The sequence below is a fragment of the Aptenodytes forsteri genome, unplaced genomic scaffold, assembly GCF_000699145.1.
Source record: "Aptenodytes forsteri isolate BGI_AS27 unplaced genomic scaffold, ASM69914v1 Scaffold137, whole genome shotgun sequence".
NCBI lineage: Eukaryota > Metazoa > Chordata > Aves > Sphenisciformes > Spheniscidae > Aptenodytes > Aptenodytes forsteri.
Window position 1 is genome coordinate 1,573,376 of NW_008796221.1, and position 24,460 is coordinate 1,597,835.

A 24,460-nucleotide genomic window follows, 5' to 3' on the forward strand; every position below is an offset into this window, starting at 1 on the left:
GTCAGCGGGTTGAGCAATTGCATTGTGCATCACTTATTTTGTATACTCTTTTATCATTATTATTATTTTTTTTTCCTTTTCTGTCCTATTAAACTGTCTTTATCTCAACCCATGGGTTTTACTCCCCCCCCGATTCTCTCCCCCATCCCACTGGCAGAGGGGGGAAGGGTGAGTGAGTGGCTGTGTGGTACTTAGTTGCCATCTGGGGTTAAACCACGACATAGTGATAAAACTAGCACTAGTGTACAGATCCTCAAAATTACTAATTGCATTTCTATGTTGTAAGCAAGCTAAAGCAGTCTGATAAATGTGTTCCAGTGTGTTCCTGATTTATGTGCTTTATAGGCTAGTTTACATAGCCTATAAAGAAATTAAACCACAAAGAAATACCTTAATTATTAAATAACTAAACAAATCTGAACATATGTAAGGAGAACAAAACAAATCTTCATAGTACTATATCTTGGGATTATTTACTTTAAACATAGTTGTAATAGATTCAGTAGAGAGGGGAAAATTCTGAACTTTGGTGCTGGAAATCAACAGGAAAAATTTAATAGGAAGGATTAACAGTGAACAATTGTAGTTGAGAGGCATGGCTGCCAACATTAAAGTTGTTTTTGACAAAATACCATAAATTGAGAAAACCTGAGTGTTAGCAGGTAGTATAAATTAAAGTTGTTATGTTGTGCCCTTAGGCATTTATTTATTGCAAAGACAGGCAACGACAGTTAAAGTGCTCTGAATAAATCATTTTATGAAGAAAGATAAAATAAATTGAAGTGATACACAAATTTACACAATGGTTCATTTGTACAGGGCAACAGAGTTCAGTCAGCTGCAGAGAAAATAAGCTGTTAATGGGCCATTTCCTCGGGGCAGGCAATGGTGTGGGCTTTGCAGCATGGTTTGTTTACAGTCAGCCTATAAACAGGACTTTAACGCCTTTCAGGCGTTGCATGTGTATCATAGGGTAAAATTCAATATAAAATATTTCCATGAAAGTGAACTCTCTCCAATTCACAAACATAACTGAACTTCTACAGGGGTATGCAAATGATTCTCCTATTTACCATATTCAAATCCCATTCCAAACAACTCCCCGATATGCTCTTTGCTGGAAAAATGTAAGGTTTTGAAATGTAGGGACCTGAAGTAAATACTCTTACAGTCCTTTTATTTCCCACTGAAAAGCAGGCTCCTTATTTTAAAAGACTGCTTGCCTGGCTTTTTTGAAAGAATGAACATCACCTTGTTAGAGTGTGCTGTTATATTACACAGATGAGAGATTATAAATAAATAACTCCAGTCATGCATTTAAGATTAAAAAAAAATCCAGTTACCTTTTCAGAAAATCTCTTTGTGAAAAACCAAGGCTTTACTTGTATCTCCAGAAATCATCTTCTCAAAGTCTGTCTCAGTTAAAACAGCATTTTTCCAGAGTGAACAAAGAAAATACATCTCCTACTGCTTATAGTCCATCACTTCAGGTCTAACAGTTTTGGAGCAACTCTGACAAACAGCCAGACACTGTCAGTCTTGTTGCAACTGCTACTATTTTGTCATAAATTCATCCCCAAGTAACTCTAGGAAGCTAAATTTAATAAATACCACCCTGCGCTTGAAAAATATCCCCTTCACTTACTTGAAAATCTTTCTCTTCCAGGATCTCTTTCCTCCATCTGACAAGGAAGGCAGCACAGACATACAAGTGGAAGTGAGAAAACCCCTCTGGTTCAGACTAGAAAAAAATAGAAATAAATCATCATGTCAATACACAAATAATACGTTTGATCACCATATACCCCAAGTGTATTTTTATGGCATTCACTACTAACTACAAATGTCAGCTAAACCTCTCTCTCTTTGTATCACAAACATGTATGCATTTCATCTATGCCAAACCTATTCATAGCTATTATCTGTAACAGGAATTAAGGTGAGGTATACATTTCTCCTATTTAAATTCATTCTTTACAGATGTGTTTCTTCCATTTCTGATGTTATCCATTAGCTTATATCTGGCATGAAATACTGCACTGTCTAGCTCAATATTGTGGTGTGAATGAATGGTGTAGTTTCATTTGATACTAGTAGCTTTTTCATTATAAATTCTGCTATAGGAAATTATTAAGCATTTAAAAAATATACAACTCGGTCTATATTTGACTGAATTAGAGGGTTTTACTAAACGAAAAAAATCTACTTCTTGTAACACAAAACATTTACAACTCAGATTTGTATTCAGATCTGCAGCATTCTGTTCTAGTTCAAGTCAGCAGATTCAGTCAATTTCTAGGGGGAGTTTTATAAAGTAAGATTTTATAAGTATACCTAAGAGTTTAGAAAAATTTGTGATCCTACTTTTAAAAGACTTCACTAAGTTTTCTTGTATTACCAAATTAATCTTAGATTTTATTTTCTATACCACTAAGAACTGAAAAAATAATTATCATATTTAATTATCAATGTGATGACTGTGACCTAATGCTATGTAAAATCTCATTAAAATAACATTTAAAAATAATAATTATTATAAAATTAAGCTACATAATCTGACAAATGTAGGGATACTTAAATGCTGATATCTAAATAATTTATAAGATCGAATTGTAGTGCTTTAGAAGTATAGCAAATTTTTTTCATATTCTCTACTGGTCATTTCAAAATTGCAGTTTAATATTTCAAAAAATACAGTGTTCTGCTCAAGTAAAGTGAACGGAAACAACTTATGTAAAACAACATGGTAAAATATCTATTTTATTGCTATTTAACCTAGAAGAGCACGGTATTTAAAATATTCCACATAACATTCATAACAGTGCAATAAAGTAACCGCACTGCTATCACAAGTGGAGAAGGAAAAATATTCTCCTCCTACCACTTTTCCTTTTCCTCTACCCTTGACTGATAGAAGTGCATAGCGTACTGCAAGGGGTTGGTACAAACACCATGTTAGCAGCTGCAGAAACTAGAGATCGTCCTGTCCACCAAATCAGTAAGAGTCAAGAAAACAGATAATGCCAATTATTTGCAGGGAAGTTTTAAGTTTAAAAGTGTAGTTGGAACTGAAAATAGGAATTAGTTAATTTTGGAACCAGAAAAGGAAGATTCTGATCATAAGATCCTGTGATATTTTTCCTACTCTAGGAAAACACTTTTCTTTAATAACATGACTTGAATAACATTATAAAATCCCAGGACAGACAAAGCATATGGTAATTTTAACTAGACTTCTCTCTAGAGTTTGTCTTAATCAGAAAAATCAAAGTAAAGTCCAATTTACAATATTAAATTTTTACAGAATCATGTACTTGCTACCATCCTCCTGAAAAATCCACGTCTTTTACTTTAGCGTTGGCATTTGTCTTGGGATGGAAAGTTAACATATATAAAAGCATAAAATGGTATCTCCAGAAGACATGCTTGTAAGGAAAGTGCTGCTACCACTTATATCAGATACTATTTTGGCAATATTTAAACAATCTAAAACACAAATCTAAAAAACAACTCTCAAAAAATGCAAAAAGCCAATTCTAAGAAAACAACCCTCTTCCTACTTTATTGTGTAAATAAATTTACAGAACATGCATTATTTTTTTTAAATTTGATAAACTTTTATAACATTTTCATCTCTAAAATGAGAAAAGGTATTTTAAAATTTTAAAAATTAAGTATGGAAACAGTACTTGTGGTCTATTTTTTCTCAGCACTGAACTGCAACCAATTTCTCACTTTTAATATGAATTTTAAAAATGTCCTTTCAAGTAGTAGCCTTTAATCATACATGAAAAGTTTCTATTGTTTTGGAATACAAACGTAATCTCATAAAAGTGACAACCTTTCTTCAAATTTGGAAGGCAAACAGGGTAGTAATGTCCAACGAAATAGACTGTGTTTAAGACTAAGTCTGTACAAGAAAACACCAACACATTTTCAAGAAGCCCACTCTAAAGTATGTGCTGTCACCAGTGAAGACTTTCTGGCATAGTAAGAACCAGCTCAGTTCACCTTTACCAGGTGAACTATCATCTGTGTTTAGACCTACTTCAAAGAATGGGTAACTGAAGAGCATGGCACCAGCCCGAGCATTTGCAATCAAACAGGAAAGCAGGGAAGAAGAAAAATGATGGTTATGAGATGGAGGCAAATAAAGCTGGACTGAGATTGCTGAACAGATAAAGAAAAGTACAGAAATACTGCTGAAGGTAGATTAAGAAAGAGGAAGACTATTTTTGCAGATGAAGAAGTAGGAAGACTGAATAGTCTGTAGGCAGGAAAATTTCATTCAAAATAATAATTATTAATCAGGTTATTTCATGTATTGGATTATTTGTTATTCTACCTGAATATAATAAAAGTTTACGTTTCTTTAATTACATGACATGAGCAAGAGGGAACTGAAAGGAACTTGGTTTGGTATTAATATATTCTAATCCTCCTTTCTCCTCCTCACTCCTCCAACATTATAAAAGTTCTTGAAAAGCATAGGGGAGAAGGGGGCAGGATTAAAGAAAAATATCTGAAAGCAGCATTTTAACTTTCAAAGTCAATTTGCAGTAGCTGTGGGCAAAATTGTTTATTTTGCTCTCTCTTACATTGACTCACAAAACAATATGACATAGGTAGTCAAATTAGATCATCAGAGTATTCTTTTTTCTGATAATAACCTAAGATTCTCATTTTAAGCCCAAGAATTCATTTTATTATCACATCACAAAGAAAATTCTTCCATAGCCAGAAAGTCAACATAAGTGGTTTAAAAAAAAAAAAAAATAAAAGCAAAAAACCCCAGAACTGCAATACTGGAAATTGAAAATGTTTTTGAGGAATTGCAGAAAAAATATCTGGAAGGATATAAGGACCTGTACTTTTTTCTTGAGATTTTTCTGTTCAACCTTTTTGGGTTTTTCAATACAATTTTCTTCAGCTCTTTTAAATGAAACCAAATAGGTTTAAATATGCAATTCATTAGAGAAAAAATGCATATCCCCCTATAGATTTAAAAATTCATCATGCTTTAGAGATAAGTCTAGGCTACAAAGTATTTCCAATGGATAGTTTTAGACAGTTTTGGAAATTGAGTGAAACACCTAATGCATAATTGCCTTTTCTAACACCTGCTACCTATTATACTTTTCCATTTATAGCTTTTTCAGTTACAAACAGTTTGATCTCTAAATGTACAGAAATGCAGACTACCAGCTAAAAGCTATTTTAAATCAAATATAAACAATGACCTTGATTTAAATATTTTAGCAAAAGATCTCAAGACAGATGTACAACCTTCCAGAAGACTTATTCTGAACATATTACAGACGACTCAGAGCACATTATCTAAGAACCATCTGTCATTATCAATAAAAATCATTTAGATTGTTAACATCACAAATATCTCATTGCCCTGCAAATGCTGGATCTCCGCTGCAGCTGAAATGAAAGTACATTCTTTATACTGTACTCCCCAAACCTCTTGAATTAGACAATCACTGAAAGAATGCAAATTTTGTTGTATGACTACACTGATTAATGTCTAGTCAACAATTAGTCTAACCTGCCTCCCATATCCTGGATACTTCATCATTTAGGGAGGGTAATATCTCATGGTATTGTATTTGTTGATAGAGTATATACAATACCTGATTATTTTTGAAGTACTCAGAATGATTAAAGCTATGAAATTGTGCCAGGGTTAGGTATTAAACCACCACATTTCACACACAAATAATGGTTCAGACATAAGGACTTCCAAACACTTTATGATTACAGATTAATAAAGCAACTTTAAGCAACTCAGTTTTTACTGTATTTCAGAGAGCAGATAGTTTAGCTGTAAAGAGGTTTAAGTAGTTTTCCCAAAAATATCCAAGCAATCCATGGCAGAAGAAGAGAAGGAAGCCAGTGCAGGATCATCTTGTAAAGTGGAATATGTTGGCTGCTCCTCCAAGATTTGCTTCTTCCATCAGCCAGGAGCTCCAATTTCCTAGGGACAGACTCAACCCACTGTCAAAACTGAGACTCAGAGTTCCAGTCTGAGAAGCAACACAGCACGAGCAAACCATGGAGGGGTCCATCAGGGTAACTATCCTGCCACCAGGAATGACCAACAGCAGACAACTGTATATACCAGTACCTCCCCAGAATATTCTTCCATCTTTCGTGCTCAGAGATGTCCTTACACAAGCTGTAGAATATGCCCATTTAATAGCTGTTAATGCATTTATCTTCAGTTATCTGCCCAAAGCTTTTTGCAGCTGTAAGCTTTTTTGGTAATCACAAAGTCCTATGGCAAAAGAATTCCAAAATGCAAGTGTGTGTTATATAGCATGTCTGTTTTAAACCCGACGCCTGCTAGCTTTATCCAAAGCTGTTCAGTTACCTCATTGAAAGACAGTATGAACAATCACTTCCTATTCACTTTCTTCAGTCCCTCCATCTTTCCTTTTCTTTCACTGACTAGAAATTTTTGGTCTATTCCACCATTCCTCATATACCGGTTCCACCATTTTTGCTCAGCCTTCTTAAGCATCCTTTCCTATACTTTTCTGTTTTTGAAATAGAGTCCAAACCATATACAGCATGTAAGACGTTGAGAGAACATAACTCATATAGCTGCATAATGATATTTTGTTCTCCTTTCCTTTCCCAGTAATTCCAAGCCTTTGAATTTTTTTTCTTTTTCTTTCTTGACTGTTACTGAGCTGATATTTTCCTCTGGTGCTTGAGTGCAGAAAGCTAACTTGAACCACATAGTTGTACAGGTAAAGTTAGGATTATTCCAAACACACATGCACAATATCACTTTATATTTGTTCATGTGGAATTTCACCTGTTACTTACTGCCTGGTTGTTTACAGCAACATGAAGTCCTGCAACTCCTTGCTGTCAACCTCTCACCTTTACTACTCTGAATAACAGTGTTGGCAGCAAACTTTGTTGTCTCACTCCTGTATCCCTTTTCCAATCACTTCAGCAGAAATAACTAAAGCCTCATCACAAAGAATTACATGTGATTTCCTTTTATTTTGAAACCTGCCTGCTTATTTCTACCATCTGTTGTCTATCTTTCAGACAGTTACTATCCATACAAGGGCATTCCCTTTAATTCCACAGCTGTGTTTTTTCTTTAATAACCTTTAGTGAAGAACCTTCTTCACTGTTTTCAGCAATCTCAGTAGGCTACATCAACCTGGTGCATATGTTCACTGGCTTTTAAAGCTCTGCAAGGTATGATTTCTCACTACAAAAATCGTGACAACGCTTTCTTAAAATGTCATATTTACTTGTGGTGAAAGAATATTATGATTAGAGAACACTGTATTGAAGTCACCTAAATCTTGTCATTCTACAAGATACTAGAATACTTCAAGGATTGCAACTATTTTCATTGTACACAGCAGCCTACCTACTCATGTAGGATCATAACCTTCTCCTGCCTGTCAGTTTTAGTCAGTTATATAATGAAATTTTGATTATTCTGTGGTGCTAAAAATTTAAATTTTAGTCATGATACATGTTAATAAGTATTTAACAGTTATACATAAAAATACCTATTAAAAACATTTATTTTTGCTGAGTTAGCACATTTTTTGATTGTCTTCTATCATTGTTTTTGTTTCACCATGACTAGTCCCAAGGGGATGATCCTAAAAGCAGTAAGTGACCAACACCACTTGCCTAAGCTGAATCTAATCTGACAATAAACACAGCAACAAAGTCGGATCACTTATGCTTAAAAAAAAACAAAACCAAAACCCAACCTTACTTCTAGGTAAGGCCTAGAAGTAGCTGTTTCTAATGCAAACATCCATCAATTAATATGAAAATTTATGGGTTGGTTTGATCTTTGCATTAAAAACAAATCTGATCCAAATACATTTCATAGCACTTTAAAATCTGTAATGGAAACTAACATTTTCAGGTCATAACAGCAAGCTGGAAGTACCTGGCACAGCCAAAACACCATGCAAAAATTGTTATCTCAACCCTTAGTGCTCATTGTAAGTCCCTTATAGAAGAGCTATTTTAAAAAACCTTTACAAGAACCGTGTTCACATTTCCTATTTCTGCTAGGAATGTTCACAAAAATTGTTTATCTTACAATGTTCTATTAGATTTGGCAGATTTATACTGAAAACTAGGTGAAGATCAGTTTTCCTAACAATTTAGTAGTTGGTCTCTCTGATCTAGTCAACAACAACTTGGCAACAGTTCCCAAAAGATGACTCGCGATATAAAGCTCTGCTGCGAAATCCCAGCCACAAGGAACACAGACCATTGCTGGAATTTTTTTGGACCAATGTTTTGCCCTGTTAGAATGCTCCATATGGCCTGCAAAATTCATTGTAAGACTATAATCAATATCAAACATAAATGGATGTTGTTGATAATTACTATTTACTTGATTTATCCACTCTCCCATTAATCATTTAGTTTTAAGAAGCATCTTTTATATAACTTTCCACATTAGCTTGTGTAGTTTAAATTACTGTCCTCTTCACTTGCTAACATGGGCAATTCAAATAGAATAAAAAAATAACTAACTTTAAGTGTGTATTCGAATTTCTTGTCCTAGCTTTTCCAGAATTAAACTGTGGTGAAAAAAATTCAGCATTTCTCATTTGGTTCATTTAAAGAATTCATCACAAAGTTTTTAAAGAGTTCATCATGACTAGGATGTCAAGTGGATTCTCACTCAATGAGGTACCTTCACATCCAATACTGAAATGTGTTTTTCTTTTATAGTTATTTATCTCCTGATTTTATTTTTTAACTGGTGGTTTATTACCTTCACACACAGGAAAGGTGCTAGGTCTTAGCAAAGGAATGGAGCTTCTTGTGCAACTCCCTTATAGTCCTTTCTTGCCAAATTGGGTATTTACAGAAGAAAGTGGAATAAGGCAGTTTTCTTGGAGAATGCCTTCGATACAAATGTGAGGTGACACTGAACTCTACACAGGGAGAATAATTACATTTTGCAACACTTATTTCCAACATTACTTTGAAAAGAACCTAGATATACACGGAAGAATTATGCATAGTGAAGCCGTCAGAAAGCTTATTGATTTCTTTTCTGTAATTTCCCATGTTAATAAGCCTCTTCTCATCTGCAGTGAAGAGTGACCATTAGTTGTTCTTTGTACTTACTGGAGAAAATATTACTTAATCTGCTGCTTTGAATTTCTACAAAGCAGAAGGCAGACAACTTCCATTTTACCTACTAGTTATGGCTAGGCAGAACATGGCCAGAACAGGGATGTGGCAATGTGAGCATGAATTCTACCAGTGATAATCAATCACCGCGATTTTAGCTTTCAACAAACAACATAATGGTGAGGGATGAGATATAAAACCCCAATCTAATATACATATTTATGGTTCCTCTAGTAGAAAAACAAAATACTTTCTGCAAGTTTTTCTTCCATGTAAGTATTTAAGATCAAAAACTCCTAACTTGTTTGGAGATGAGAACAGCAGAACCAGCAGCAAGAACTAATGGAACTACTCCAGGCTGGTTTCGGTGCATTAACAAATAACAACCACATAACATTGTAAATCCTCATCAATAACAGTGGATAATTTACACTGTTTAGGTTTTAGAAAGTGGTTGATTACTTACAGCTATATTTTCCTTTGTTCGCCACAGTCATTGTATTAAAGAACAAAGTATTTCGGTTAGAGCCATTAATATGGTACCTAATTATCTTACCAAGCCATGGCGCAGTGTAATTTCTTAAAGTAGAGAATCTCTATGTAATTAACACTGAGCATCACTATGCCCTTTACTTCCTCTAAGAGCAGGAAACACAAGCATACAATGTATTTTGTTTCTTGCATGAGCATAAAGCTGAAGCATACACTTCCCTACACCCCGTAGTCCCAACTATTGTCCTCAGGAAAAGGCTTAGGCAGTCAGATCACACAAGCTGTAAGAGGATATGAGAAGATAACACTAGCAACAGGCTTTTCAAAAATGTACACATGCTTGAAAAGTCTAACCCTCTGGCTATTTCCCAGGAAATTCATTTTGCATCTTTAATTTTCTCACATGCCCCCCCACTGTAACTTAAAACTCCTCTTGCATGAGAGAAGCTGTGGAAGTACTGACTGAGTTGTTATCGAAAGGTTGAGGAGCAGTAAGATGAGGATAAAACCAAAAGCAACAGACTAGTTGGCCTCCCCAGCACAGGTGAAGTTGAAGAAAACATTTTCTAAAAGCTGCAGGCTGTTTCTTTTTTAATAGGTTATATGGCAGATTTGAGTGAAAACCTCCAGACAAAATGTTTTCAAAAGGCATGCACATTTGGGATACCAAAATTTAAATCTCATCTTTGCTTCATCCACATTCAATGACAGAAAGAACACTTACTGCAAAGACTTCTTTTATTTTAAGCTAGGCTTAAAGCTGGGCTTCAATTATTCAGACATGATTGTCCAGCTGGAAAGAAATTTGTTTTGAAGTTTACTTCTAATTAAGACCCTATTCATTCTATCTGAAATCACTAATTTAATTTGAACTTGAACATTTAAATTCTTTCTCAAGTAGTGACTTGACACCAATTAGTGGGCCAAAACTGTGGTGGGAAAAAACAAAGCTCTGTAACACCAAAACCAAACCTGCTTTTAGTCACAGAATTCTACTTAAAGATATGATTTACCTTACAAAGCACACACAAAATTATTAGTAAAAATATGCTGCAACTGATTTAATTCTGAAGAACTTTGCTGTAAGGCAAAGTATTTTTACATAAATGTTAACCTGCTTTAAGCAGACTACTGATTTGAAACAAGGACAGGCACCATTGATTAAAAAAGAATATGGCAACTGTTCCACCTGTGAGCAGAACTTCAGCAGATCACTTGAATCAAAACCAGATCATACTTCCTCAATAGCCTGCTTTTAAAAGGCAAATGAGCACAAATAAGCAGTATGACTAATATTTACTAAACTAATTCCCTATTTCACCTTTTGAATTTCTAAACTATTTACCTCATGTATCATTTTAATTATTTTTGCAGTTCATTCCCAGAGAACCTTGATGCTGGGAAATTAATTAATGGACACAATAGAAGAACTGTCAGCATTGTTTAAATACAATTGCAGCACTGGCCTCATTTACATGTATCCCTTTATTCTAAACAATGGGACGGCTGAATTTTTGTATGAAATTGTTAATTCATTAAAAAGAGCACAATGATATCCTTTTCTGCAGATATTAATCGGTTATCACATTTTGCTGAAATACATAATCCATGCTTAAGACAACCACTAGAGCTTTTAGCTCCTGGATTTCAAAGATACTGAAATAGTTGTATAATAGTTGTAAAATTGCTTGATTAATTGGCGTTAGCATTATCATATTATTAGCTTTAATAAAAGTTATTAAATTAATTATTCAAAGCAGACCTGTAAAAAGTGTTAGCTTAACACTTCACAATTGGAAAAAATCATTTGAATAACTGTACAAATACATGTCACATTTATATGTCTCTCTGAAAGACAAAACCAACATCTAAATAACAGTATTAAAAACTAATAGTTGCTTATCCCAACTTCTCAGCAAATAACAAGAATATGCTCACTAACACACTGCCAACATGTAATTCAAAGACATCCTCTCATTGAGTATGTTTTAGGCCACATATGTCAGTTCCAGATATGGAGGTTTACGTGTGTGCCTTTTTGGACAAAAGTTGGTATTTTGATTGCAAGGAACACTTAAATGAATATTACTGGTTATTTGAGTAAAGTATACTAAGTAATCCAACAAAGATACTACTGAATTCTTGTCCGGTGAACAGAAACTCTACAATCCTCAAATTCCCACATCCGTAAAATGAAAGGATGATTACATCAATGTAACATGTAAACGTTTTGTGAAGATTTCTTATTAGATTCTGAAGATGAAATGACATTTATACCAAAACCCTGTGTAGTCTAAGAAAGACCTAATTTCTTCTGAATAATAACAACAACTAAATTTTCAAGCAAACCATTCCAATGATTTTTTCTTTCTTTCAAGGAACACAACGTAAGAAATAAGAATGAACAAATATGTGTATCACATTCGGTCACATGTTTTCCAATAGGTGGTCTTGTTGACTAAGAAGATAAGTGGATAGGACAGCAGAAACAGAAACACCAAAAAGGTATTTAGTAATAAGCACGAGCTATTGCCTTCCTTTCCTGTTTTCCAAGCTAATCTTTCCAAGCTTAGTCACGACAGAGTCAAGTCATGACACAGAGTCAAGAACACCACCCAAGTTTCTAGCACAACCATTACAAAGATACTCAAGATACACCACTAGCTTTTTTCATCCCCTTCTATCATCATTAAACCACATTACATTCTACACACTAGCAGCAAAATCCTTAATTTCTGATCACCAGTATTCCTCTAGAGACTAGGAAATACTTGGAACCGGTATTTTCCTCCACTTGCTGGCATGCAAAAATCTTAACACTTACTCATGAAAATACTGCTTCCTTGCAAAGCAACACTATCTCAATCAGTCTCTACTTAGGGATGGCAATTTGGCTGAATGTTCAATCTTGTCTCGTGATAATGATGTAATTTCACCAAGCTTTTTGTGACCATCTGACTGCTTAACAACATTCCTTGGCCTGCATGCTTTACATTTCATTCAGCTTCTATTAAAACTAACATACTAATAATGCCACAGAAACTAAACTAGGCAGCTGCTGAATGCAGCAGCATCTTCACTGATTAAAGAGAAGAAAAAGCACAACATCTGAAAACATTATTCAGCTGCTCTTCAGCTACGTCCAGCACATAGGCTCTACAGCTGTGATTCTGCAAAACTGCAGGTTTATAAAAGGGCTCATGTCAAAAGCAACTGAAAAGCCAACACCATTACTCATTCCAAGTATCTGAAAATTGCTAGTCACTCAATATCACAGCTGGAAATGTTAATAATGCATGTATTTTAATTAAATTCATTAGAAACTTGATAGCTATTGCCAGGAGCTTGATCTTGTCCGGATGAATAAGATAAGCTGCTTCTTACCTAAACAGTTAATACAGAAGACTCACCAAGCTGATGAAAAAAACACTCTTCAGACCACTTCTACTCCCATCCACCAACTGGTTAGCACAGAAACAGAATAATAGTGATGACAGGGTGCAGCTTTGCTGAACTCTGATCAAAATGAGAAACTACATCCACTAAATATAATTGACTTTATTAGCTTCAACAAAGATATTTCCTGTGAATAACACTACTATTCTGAAGATGCAACATGTCTCAATGGATGCCACAGCTTGCTCAGTACTTAAATATCTCTCAGGACAATGAATCAAGGTAAGCTCTTTGATTTGAATCTTCTCAAAATGCTGAAGATCAAAACCTGGTGGACAGCAGAACAAACAAGTCAAGGTCTGCACTAATAATCATTCCTCACATCAGATCACTGATTGAAGACAGCAGCATGAAACAAAAGACTTATGTGAGAATGGCAACACCTGCAGAGTTGTCACACTGCTTTAACAAGGTTCTCTGGAGGTTAACTCTGATGCTACTACTCTTATCTCTGAGAACTGAAAGATCTGTCTTGACCCAGAAGAGCCCTGAGCAATTATGAGGCAGTAATACTCTCACACTTTTCTCCAGCTGAGGTGTATCATACACTAATCATCAACACTTTCCTAAGTATATAGATTGCAACCTCTTTGTTAAGAAAAGCTTCTATGAGAATATCCTATAGCAGTGTAAATGAAGAAAAAAAGTGGCAGAAAGTGAGGCAAATTTTAAGATACTACCACCTGCATACAACTTTAATTCTAATATTACCAATAACACGGGTTTTTTTTCTGGACAACCTTACTCCATCACAGATACAGCACAGCTGAGTAGCTTGAAAAGCCCTTGCTCTCCAACAGCTTCTTCCACACTGACAGCCTTAGGTGACCAGTACAGCTTCATGTTTTTCACATTTGACATGACATCACCAGAGTTTAAAGTTTAAGTTACTCAAATCTCTTACTGCTGTCAATAAACATTTTCTTTCCATCAGCTTTTGTGAGCATCTCTCCACTAATCTATGTTGACATTTAGAGGGCTGAGTCTTCAGTACCAGTATCTTGAGATGCTTCCAACAGATGACAAAGCGAGCAAGAGTGCCCTAATCACTACCTCCATGGCCTTAAGCAGCTGAAAATGGGAGGACAGCTTTGATCCAAATAAAAGCTATCGGGCTGAACTTTTTGGTTGAACGCAGAATCTTCAGCTGAAATTCACAGTTAACATCTAGTGTAGTACCTTCTGCAAATTCCTTAATCAAGAACTATTGATAAAGTAATTTAAAAGCACAATACTAGTCCTACTGAAACAACGTGGGCACTGCACACTGCATGAGAATCCTAAACATCGCTCCAAATTTTCAGAAGTGCTTTACAATTTATTTTATTCAAGCCTTCAAAAGAGTGCCTACTGAGGTTATAAATGACTTTTACTGGATTTGGCTTTTACTATTATAAAAGAAAAAAACTATACTTTCATATAATTTTCTTCAAATCTCTTTTATTAAGTTGTAACAAGCAACAACAAGACAATCATAAAAAAACCATGCTGCCAGGCTTTAGGACAAATTTTATCAACAAAATGAATGTGAAAGGAACAAATATTTAGCAAAGTAACAATTCAGCCTCTAGAAAATTACAACAGAAACCAAACAAAATATTATCTACTCAAGTTGGGAACTAAGATTTATCTATTAATAGATGTATCATCAAAATGTAATTTTTTACTGCATCTGTCCTTCAGCTTTATAATATTTTTCAAATTAACAGATTTTTCCCATGATTTTGCTTATAGCAATGACAACTGAAGACTCTGAACTTTTAGGCTTTAAAATCTGACTAGAATATACCCCAAAATGTTGGAAAGAAGGACGTCAAGCTGTGCTTTCAAACATAAATTTAAGTCAATGCCAATGTTTTAATATCTCAGATATCATTTAAGCTGCAAATACAGCTTCATTTGGTACCTAGCTACAAGATTTTTGACACAGCTTACTCATCCCCAGTTACTTTGGGTACATTGCCATTCCTCAATTCCCAAACACACTAAATTAATATCAAAATGGTAAAGGATGTAGAAAAATTAAATAAAAAATAAAACACATTTACTGCAATTAGATTTTCTATACCTTAAAAAAAATTGCATGCAGAGATTTTATGATGGCCAATACTGATCATCTACTACCATTTTGGAAAACTGTTTTCTGTACACGCTATTTTTCAGGGTAGTATTAAAAACTTACCAGTATATAATCTCTGCTATCACAGAATAGCTCTGTGGAAAGATGAAGCTCACCACATACTGACAATGTCTGTAGCTCATTCCAGTCAAAATGGAGGCATTACAGTGCTATTAGTTGGAAGAAACGTGCTCTAACCAACCAACGTGCATTGCAAAATGAGCTGCAAAACAAAGAAATCAGCTCACCTGAAGTTCTACTGAAGGTTTACCAACTGAAGAGACCCCCAGAACCATGCAGAAACTGCTTGTCCAGGCACAGGGATAGAAATAGTGGTGTCAAACAATTAACTGATTCCAGAAGTTTTACAATTCTCAGGACTAGCGATGATCTACTGAAGATGGATCCTGGACACCTTTCAAGAATCTGCATTTGCCACATATCTTTCAGACAGCAAGGACTCTATCATGAACATTTCTAGGGCTGTGTATTTTTCATGTTACCTCAGGAAAGCGTGGCTAGTCTTAGAAGGCTGTGAAAAGCCTCTGCATCCTGGAGTTTTAAACTATAAACCAAATTAATACCCATATCTGAAAAACAACAAGGTGCTGCTACTATGGAAACAGGCGGGAAGTAAAGGTTGTCACACACTGCTCATAGAGAGCCTACAGGGATCCAAACTGCAGAGTTCTGTTTCCATAAAGGGTACAGGACCAGAGACAAAGAATTTAAAACAAAAAAACCAAAAAAACCAAAACAAAAAAAAGAAGTCATAGCCCAGTTAGGATAAAAGAAATGAAGAATGCATGTGTAATGAAACAGGACTCAATACCACAGGGGAAGGGAATCTACAAGTCAGAAAACTGAAAACCTCTTTACCACATCCCTAATTTACATAGCAGCTATTCAGAGCTTATATTAGTAATCACACTTAAAACTCTAAAAAAATAAAAATATACTGCAACTGTACAAACATTTAGTCTGCACTTAAATATTTAACTTCAAAAAGTGATACGGTATCATGCAACAAAACGTATTTCAAATTGTATCTTATGGAAATCTCAACAAAATCAAAGTTTTTAATTATGAAAACATTTTATTAAAAAGCAGGTGGTGGATTATTTCAAAATAAAACAACAGCACATCACCCCCATAAAAGCGATTTTTCCTGAAATATTAAAATGAAGTTAAAACATACCTAAGAGACAACTTTCCTTTATCTGCAATCTAAGCTTTAAAAAAGTATCATTAATGAAAGTTGTTTATACCTTTCAGAAAGGACAGATTGATTTGTTTTCCCACTAACCCACTGCTTTTCTGCAGGTTTGATAAATTACTACAAACAAAGAAAGAATCTAGTTAGAAAGAAGAAAAACCTGTTTATTAACAAACAGGAAGACTATTAGAACTTAAAGCCTCAATCATGAAAATGCTACTCTTAATTTTGTGGAAAGGTATTTGAGCACAATGTATAAGAATTTTTTTCAGCTACACGATAATTTATTAAAGGATAATCAGAAGATACAGTGTTTGTTGAGCTGATCTCAATTTAATAATTTATACAAACTTTCATTATTTGAGCACAATGTATAAGAATTTTTTTCAGCTACACGATAATTTATTAAAGGATAATCAGAAGATACAGTGTTTGTTGAGCTGATCTCAATTTAATAATTTATACAAACTTTCAATTTCTATTTAATAATTTATACAAACTTTCAAAAAATCTGTTCTCCATTTATGCAAAGAAAACAGTAGACTGTTGACGTTATCTGGAAATTTTCATCCATAACTTTTTGCAAAAGAAAAAAAATTAACTGACAGTATTTAAACGAAAAAGCAAGAAAGCAGAGGCATTTCAACTGTTATTGCCCTATCGACGAGACCATGTTTCCCCTCCAAAATAAACTATTTATTTCTGCCTAGAATGCAAAAAACCTGCTGTATAGCTTTTTATATCTATTTAGCTTATTCAAGGTATTACTACTAGTTCCTAAGTCACTACATAAAACTTGCATTTTCAATACTATTTATTGTGTTTCATAAAAGTTCCATTAGAAACAAATTCAGAGCAAATATAAGTTGGAGGCATCATTTCCATTTATTACTTTTCATAATACCTTTTTCATTCAGAGATATCAACACAATCTATGGAATTATTGCCATTGTTCTCAAAGACAGATAAAAGACAAAAAAAATCACAGCATAGTGTCTAATTATTGTCAAAAAGAATGGAATATATATTAAAAGTTAAAAGTTACAGTATACAGTAATCATATGGATATTTATGATGATCCAATTTAAGACTATTGTGAAAGATTGTCAGTTTGATCTATAAGTTTTCAGTTTGTGTGGGTTATATTCCTTTTCAAAAAGAGACACCAGGAGGTCAGGATGATGCCTCCGGAGGGAAAGTGAGATCCCTTAAGAGCTTCCCTTCAGAGCAACTGAGGACACCTAGGAAGGAAAGTTCCAGTGACCACAGTGAAGACCAGAAGAAAAATTACAGCAAAGAACTGGGGGCCTGCACCAACCAGAGCCAGAAAGACTGATGAGAGGATCAGGAAGCAAACAGAGTTTGCCCCAGCGAGGGCTCTGAGGAGCTTGCTAGGATTCAGAAAGTCATTAAGGGCACAGCTACTGTAGTGTTTTGGTTTGGATTGCAAGCATCCTTTTGAAATACATTCTCACATACATTCGTGTACTGAATCATGGCTTGCTTTGTAGAGTTTCTCTCCACAGATCCACTCCTATTGCACTGCACTATTTGCCAATGCAGACACTCAAAGTTAGAAATCAAACCTGGAAGTAAACCCGCCCTACGAAGATGCACTGAATAGACGTAGAGTTGCATACAAACTCCTTTTACTTCTGCTCTCTCATAAATAGAAAGAATTTTGTGACTAGTAAAGAAACTAATTATTCTAACTTCTCCTTAATAATAACCAGCCTTTAAATAATTCAAAAAGCCTTTTTGGAATGCTTTCAAGTGCAAGAGGAGGAGCTGTGTTAACCCACCTCCAAGCTCAGGTCAACCTGAGGTTTTACTGAGTATCCAGGGTCCTGTCAGAGGTAGTACAGGTAGTTAAGAACTATCCTCTTGCACGTGAAAGAATTCCTGCAAAGTTTTTGTGTCTTCTATTTCCATCATCACTTACAAGCATAACAGAAAAAAATGAGAGTCAGACTGGGAATTTGACGCAGTGTTTCCCCATATACTCTCTCTGCAGGAAAAGACAATCAGACACAAAGTATTTTAGTTTCAAAAATGTTCAGCCAAACTAAACCACAGAAGAGTCTGTGATTTTATCTCAGCCATCTGCATCGTTTATAAGCAAAGAATGTTCAATATACTGCAATAAATTCAAAGCCTTCAATCTGTTTCCTGTCACAAGAAAAACGAGAATGCTGCAGTGCAAAAGCTGGGAAAAACTGAATTTCCATTAATTCCTGAAGTGGCCAAACACCTTTTGACTCCAGACTAAAACAGAACATCATGCCCAATTTTCTTTATTCTGATATTCAGAACTAGAGAAATAATATAGCTACAGCTCCAATTACCACTTAAAATTGAAGATTTCTCAGAACTTGGTAAACATTTATCACATAATTCTTAGCACTCTGAAGTCAAATGGACACCACCATCTTCGCTCTAGAACAGGAAAGCATAGCTAATTCATAATTATTAACACACGCTCTCTTTCATTATTCACTGTCTATAAGAAAGCATGGACACGCACAATTGCTAGTCCAACCTCCAGCAGTAATGGTATTCATCAGTAATCTTCTTGTGAGCCTTTACAATGGCCCTGCTACTTGACTTCAATCAGCTGTAAAGCTCCTTTATTCTGTTATCACATCAGTGTGAGGGAATGAATGCCAGGGATTGAATGCCCTCCTAAAGGAGCACAGTCATGCTGTTAGAATAGCAATGAGCTTCATCTGACACTGCTCAACACATTCTTTAACACTCCCTCACTCTTGCAGAGGAATGCAAGCATGACAAAAATAAATATCTGTTGAGCGCGAACACTAAGAAACATATCTACAGAATAATATACTAAATAAAGCATATAACAGTTTAATAGAAAGAGTTGGAAGTTGATATAAAGGATGCAATTAATAGACTTAACTGGCAGCAGTTGTGTTCCATTTGTCAGAAGAAAGGGATGGGCAGAGTAATTATTCTACTAGCGAGAAAGATATTCAGAATTTCAGTACAGAATGTCTCATCTATTAATACTCAATTCTCCTTAAACTCTTTTTATTTTTGCTGATGCAAGGACCTAAGAATAGTCTTGTTCTTGCTCATTATAATAAAGAGAAGAAAACAAGAGATCCAGATCCAAGAAAGGATGATTGTAAATATTTTAAGCGGAATCTTTTGGTAGCTCAGTCTGTCTCCTCCCTGTACCGTTGACTGTTGTGCACATTGCTTTAGCCAAAACAAGGGATTTAGCCTGATATGAAACCTCTGTTAGTATGCCCCCAGAATCTAGACTACTATAACAACAAAGTTATCAGACAACTTGGGCAGGAAACTGAACTGTCATTGATGATTTAATATTGCTTTTAGGACTGACTCAGAGTTTTGTTGCTTTTATTTTTGTAATTTCAAATACATCATCAAGACTCCACCATGAAAGTAAGCTGTGCTTTAGCAGGAAGAACAAACAAAAAGTGTATCTTTCTAGCTCAAGTATATTTTGAGTGGATTTTCAGTAATAAATATATTATAAAATGCTTTACAAAAATTTATATTTCAACAGTTAGTTATGATAAACTCCACTTTCTGACCAGCTATAAAAGTGTTTTTCCTCTAGAAAGGTTTATTTCTACTAAATATTTTTAAAATATGTCAGTCAAAACTTATTTTCATAATGCTACTGAAAAATATACACAATCTTGATAAAACAGAGTGGCTGAAAGGACGAAAGACATCAGAAAGCTTGGCAAACAAAATGCAGCAACTATCCTAAGAAAACTCATTCTTTTTTAGGACATTCTCTTTTAAATCAACAGTAGGCTGCAAGTCCATTCATTCTGTAAATCTTATACTTCATAATCTCAAAACCAATGTGTTTATGCTTCTATTTCCTTACATTCACTAAGATATTCTGATTTTTCCCTCAGTTAAAATTTTTATTAAAAAAAAAAAAATCTTCCTTGCATGTGAGCTTATTTAAATTCCTGTGCTGTTCCGTTAAGGATGAAGAGAAAGGGTGATGCTGTAGACTGTGAAATGCCTTTGTGTTATTTGACCAGAAGCAGATTATTTCAATAGTGCACTACACTCTACAGTCTATTTTAGAGCAAACAGGAATACAGTGAAATCTCTCTGCCGTGAAGTATCTGTCACCATCAACTCTTGCTTGGAGGACCTTTGTGCCCCTTCTCAGGAGTAAGGCACTGATGTGGCAAGTGAATGGGGCTTCTGAACACTGTTTTGAGAGCATGAACTGACATCTCCGCATACTGGAGATACATTAAAACTTAATGAGTGACTCAACTGATGACGTTTTCTTGAGGAGCTACAATGATCCAGTGATATAAATGGCAACTTTTCCAGTAGGAATGTTTTAAATATTGTCTCCTGCACCTCCCAATCACGCTTATGAAGGGATCAAAACTCAGGATGTAGCTCTACAAAACACCTTCCCCAGTGAAAGTACATAGCTAAAATTGCATCTTCAGTGGTGCTAGACTTTAGTACGTAGTATTTTGGTGACGCCCTTTCCCAATAATTTATGCAGAGAACTCTCATACAAGGAAGAGAAGGCATGGATAGAAATCAATAAAGGGTTTTTTATTTTTTTAGTATAGGTGAGCAACAAAAACTGATCATAACTGTTATACTAATTATATCCTAACAAATAGTTATTAGCACATGCAGGCAATAAAACTGAATCACAACACGTGGAAAGGGGCCAGAAATGATTGCTTATAACAAGGCCAGCCAGCCATCCCCTGCCTCCTCTCACAACAGCACGACATGGAACTGCCTAGCTCCCTATGCCTTGCTTAATTATGTCTAATAAACGATAAAGCTAAATTAGAACAGGATCCTCCTCACAGCCATGGGCAGAAGGAAGGAAATGAATGGCGGCTGAGATACCACAAGTCTAAGCCCCCCACTGATAGGAGAACAAGAAAGCACTCATAGCTCACACTTGGTTTCACTAAATAACGTTATTCAAAAGAACTAGGCCGCACCAAAGGTAGCTTGCGAGAAGACACATGCTTGATGAGCTAAAGACCTCTCAAGGTTGTTAACACGCTGGCTTTACACAACATTAAAGAACTTCTGGGCATCAGTTTCAGGATTAAGCATGAGATTAAGCCTGTAGTTAACGCCATGTGCTTTAGTAAAGGCTTCTTCAGGAAGCATACTTCCACATGTGCTCATCTTCATACTTCCAAGAACTCTTTCTAAATATCAAGGTTTTCTGAATCAGGATTTATCTGTATTCCTGAAACCAATGAAGCAGAATAAGGACAAAATGAAAAAAAAAAAAAATTACTGCATTGGTGTCCTGGTTTCAGCAGGGATAGAGTTAATTTCCTTCCTAGTAGCTGGTACAGTGCTGTGTTTTGGATTTAGGATGAGAATAATGTTGATAACACACCCATGTTTTAGTTGCTGCTAAGTAGTGCTTACACTAGCCAAGGACTTTTTAGTTTCCCATGCTCTACCGACTGAGAAGGCTGGAGGTGCACAAGAAGCTGGGAGGGGGCACAGCCAGGACAGCTGACCCAAACTGGCCACAGGGATATCCCATACCATGTGACGTCATGCTCAGCATATAAAGCTGGGGGAAGAAAAATGACGGGGCGGACGTTCGGAGTGATGGCATTTGTCTTCCCAAGTAACCATTACGCCTGATGGAGCCCTGCTTTCCTGGAGATGGCTGAACCCCTCCCTGCCGATGGGAAGGAGTGAATGAATTCCTTGTTTTGCTTTGCTTGCCTGCGCAGCTTTTGCTTTACCTATTAAACTGTCTTTATCTCAGCCCACGAGTTTTCTCACTTTTACCCTTCCGATTCTCTCCCCCATCCCACTGGGGGGGGAGTAAGCAAGTGGCTGTGTGGGGCTTAGTTGCCGGCTGAGGTTAAACCACAACAATTGGTGAGTAAAACATTTAATGAAGATTTAACTCCACGAAGTCTACTTTTCTACTGATACTAGCAGAATTTTTTGAAATGACACTAGGAAAAACCATTTATAGCAACAAGTTGATTAATCTGAAAAAAGCTAAGGTGATAAAATACATAGAGTAGCTTAAATCATACAAATAAAAATTCAAACACATCTAGAAGAAAACAGATACCTGTTACATTTTAATACCAAAATGAGTAATTGTTAAATTCCTCATTAAAAAGTCCTTTGCGGAGACCAAAATTTACTACAATAAAAGCATCTGCAACATTACTCTGACTTTGCATAATTTTCTGTTAATGACCTAGACTTAGCAATATGATGGAAAACCTAGTAATGCGGTATTTAGTTTTTACATAAAGGAACAAACTGGAAGAAAAACAAATTCAGAATGGTTTTAAATGACTCAAAGATCAAAGAATTTCCTTAGTTTCCCTTGATATTACAATCAGTTCTTTAAGGGATCAAAGCATGTTAACACAACTGTTTTATTTAGAAATGTTAAATACAAGACAACTCCTTTCTACTACACTTTGTTCTCCCTGCTCCCCTGTTGAAGGAATAACATTAGATTTTGCTTATGCTGTTAAACAATATAAATGTCTTGTCCATAGTGGAAAGCCATCATGTTTAAAATAAAAGAATTTTTTTTTTCCAAATATATGTGCTCCTGGCATGTAAACCCATACAGGACAGATATTAATGTTTTGTGAAGAATGAAATGCTTCCGAGATCTATCTTACAAGAATATGGAACTAAATAAGATATAAATAATGAAAAACTGGATTACTGGAGACACTGGAGGTCAAATCTGATGTTTGCCTGAGACCAGGAAAAGAAAGCAGAAGCAGATGAACAAAAAGCAGGCCTTGTTTCTGTAAGCAATACTAACACCTGAAGGAAACCACCTTGTACTTTGAGTAAGAGTTTATTCACACAAAAAGGTCTACCTATCATAATCCCATTTTTAAAAAAAAAACAGTTTTGATAAACAATTTTTTACCTAATTAAAGGCTTTATTGGCTTAACTGAAAAAAAGACATAATTTGCCTATAATACAAATCAGATTTTATGTAAAATATTTGTATTGATTTTTTTTCTTGACACCGCTTCACTCATTTGTCAGCAAATCAACCTGCTGAACCAGAGTGAATGAACAGGCCAGCTCTCCTCATGTATTTGGAGACCAAACGAAGTTAACTTTCCCTACTGGGTTACGTTACCAAGTGCTGGAATAAAATGTACGTGGAAGGAAGAGCAGAAAAAATATATTTGAAAACCAAAGGATGGCACATTTCAGAGTGCTGTTTTTAAAGCAAAACAAGATTTATGTGGAAAATGCAGGTATAGATATCTAGCAAGAATTATCTCAAACAATGCTATAGGTGCTGTTATTATTTTCTAGTTATTTCCAGATGATAACAAAGTTTTCTGAAGTTCCTACCAAACTCCCTCTAAAAAAATCTCAGTTTTAGTCAGTAGGAAAAAAAACAACCTCACACCAAAATTAGAAATGAACCTCTTACAATGAACCTTTGGTTTTAAATGAGACTTAATCTGCAGGCTGAAAGATCATCACACAGGAAGATAACGTGGACTCTCTATAAATCACTGCTAATCACCTATCCTCAAAAAGGAAAGTATATTTGATTGAAATGTTATATTAAAAAGTCTAGAAAATACACACCTTAGTTCTTTTTAAAGTATCAGCTATAAGTTTATGAACTATATTTTAATTATTGTTGATGAGCAACTGGCATGATATGTTTTTTCCTGTTCATTTCTCACAGCTGCATATCAGCTTGCCAGTTAAATCCTTCTGAATATTCTCATTTCTAACTCCTTTTCCCTTTGACTGTGATCCCTGTTTACTTTCTGCTGAGGAAAAGTCATAAAAGGCTTACAAGTTCAAATGCTTAATGGGTTTATGAAGAAGAATGTTGTAAGAAGGATTGCTTTGACAGTTTGATTAGATTAACACAATCAGTCAGTTACAACAACATACGCCAGCCACCCTTAGAAATACAGGTACTGCAACTTCCTTAGTGGATGCTACTGCATTTAAATTGAAAAGCACCAATATC

The 24,460-nt window shown here is 35.2% G+C and overlaps 1 protein-coding gene across 1 annotated transcript in view; it reads right to left on the minus strand.

The window, feature by feature from the left end:
• The window catches only part of TBC1D22A (TBC1 domain family member 22A), a 191,380-nt gene that overhangs the window by 36,394 nt on the left and 130,526 nt on the right, over positions 1-24,460 (minus strand). Inside the window, exon 12 of the mRNA XM_009289079.1 lies at positions 1,646-1,741. Within this exon, the coding sequence (XP_009287354.1) occupies positions 1,646-1,741 (96 nt within the window). The remainder of the gene's footprint in view (positions 1-1,645; positions 1,742-24,460) is intronic.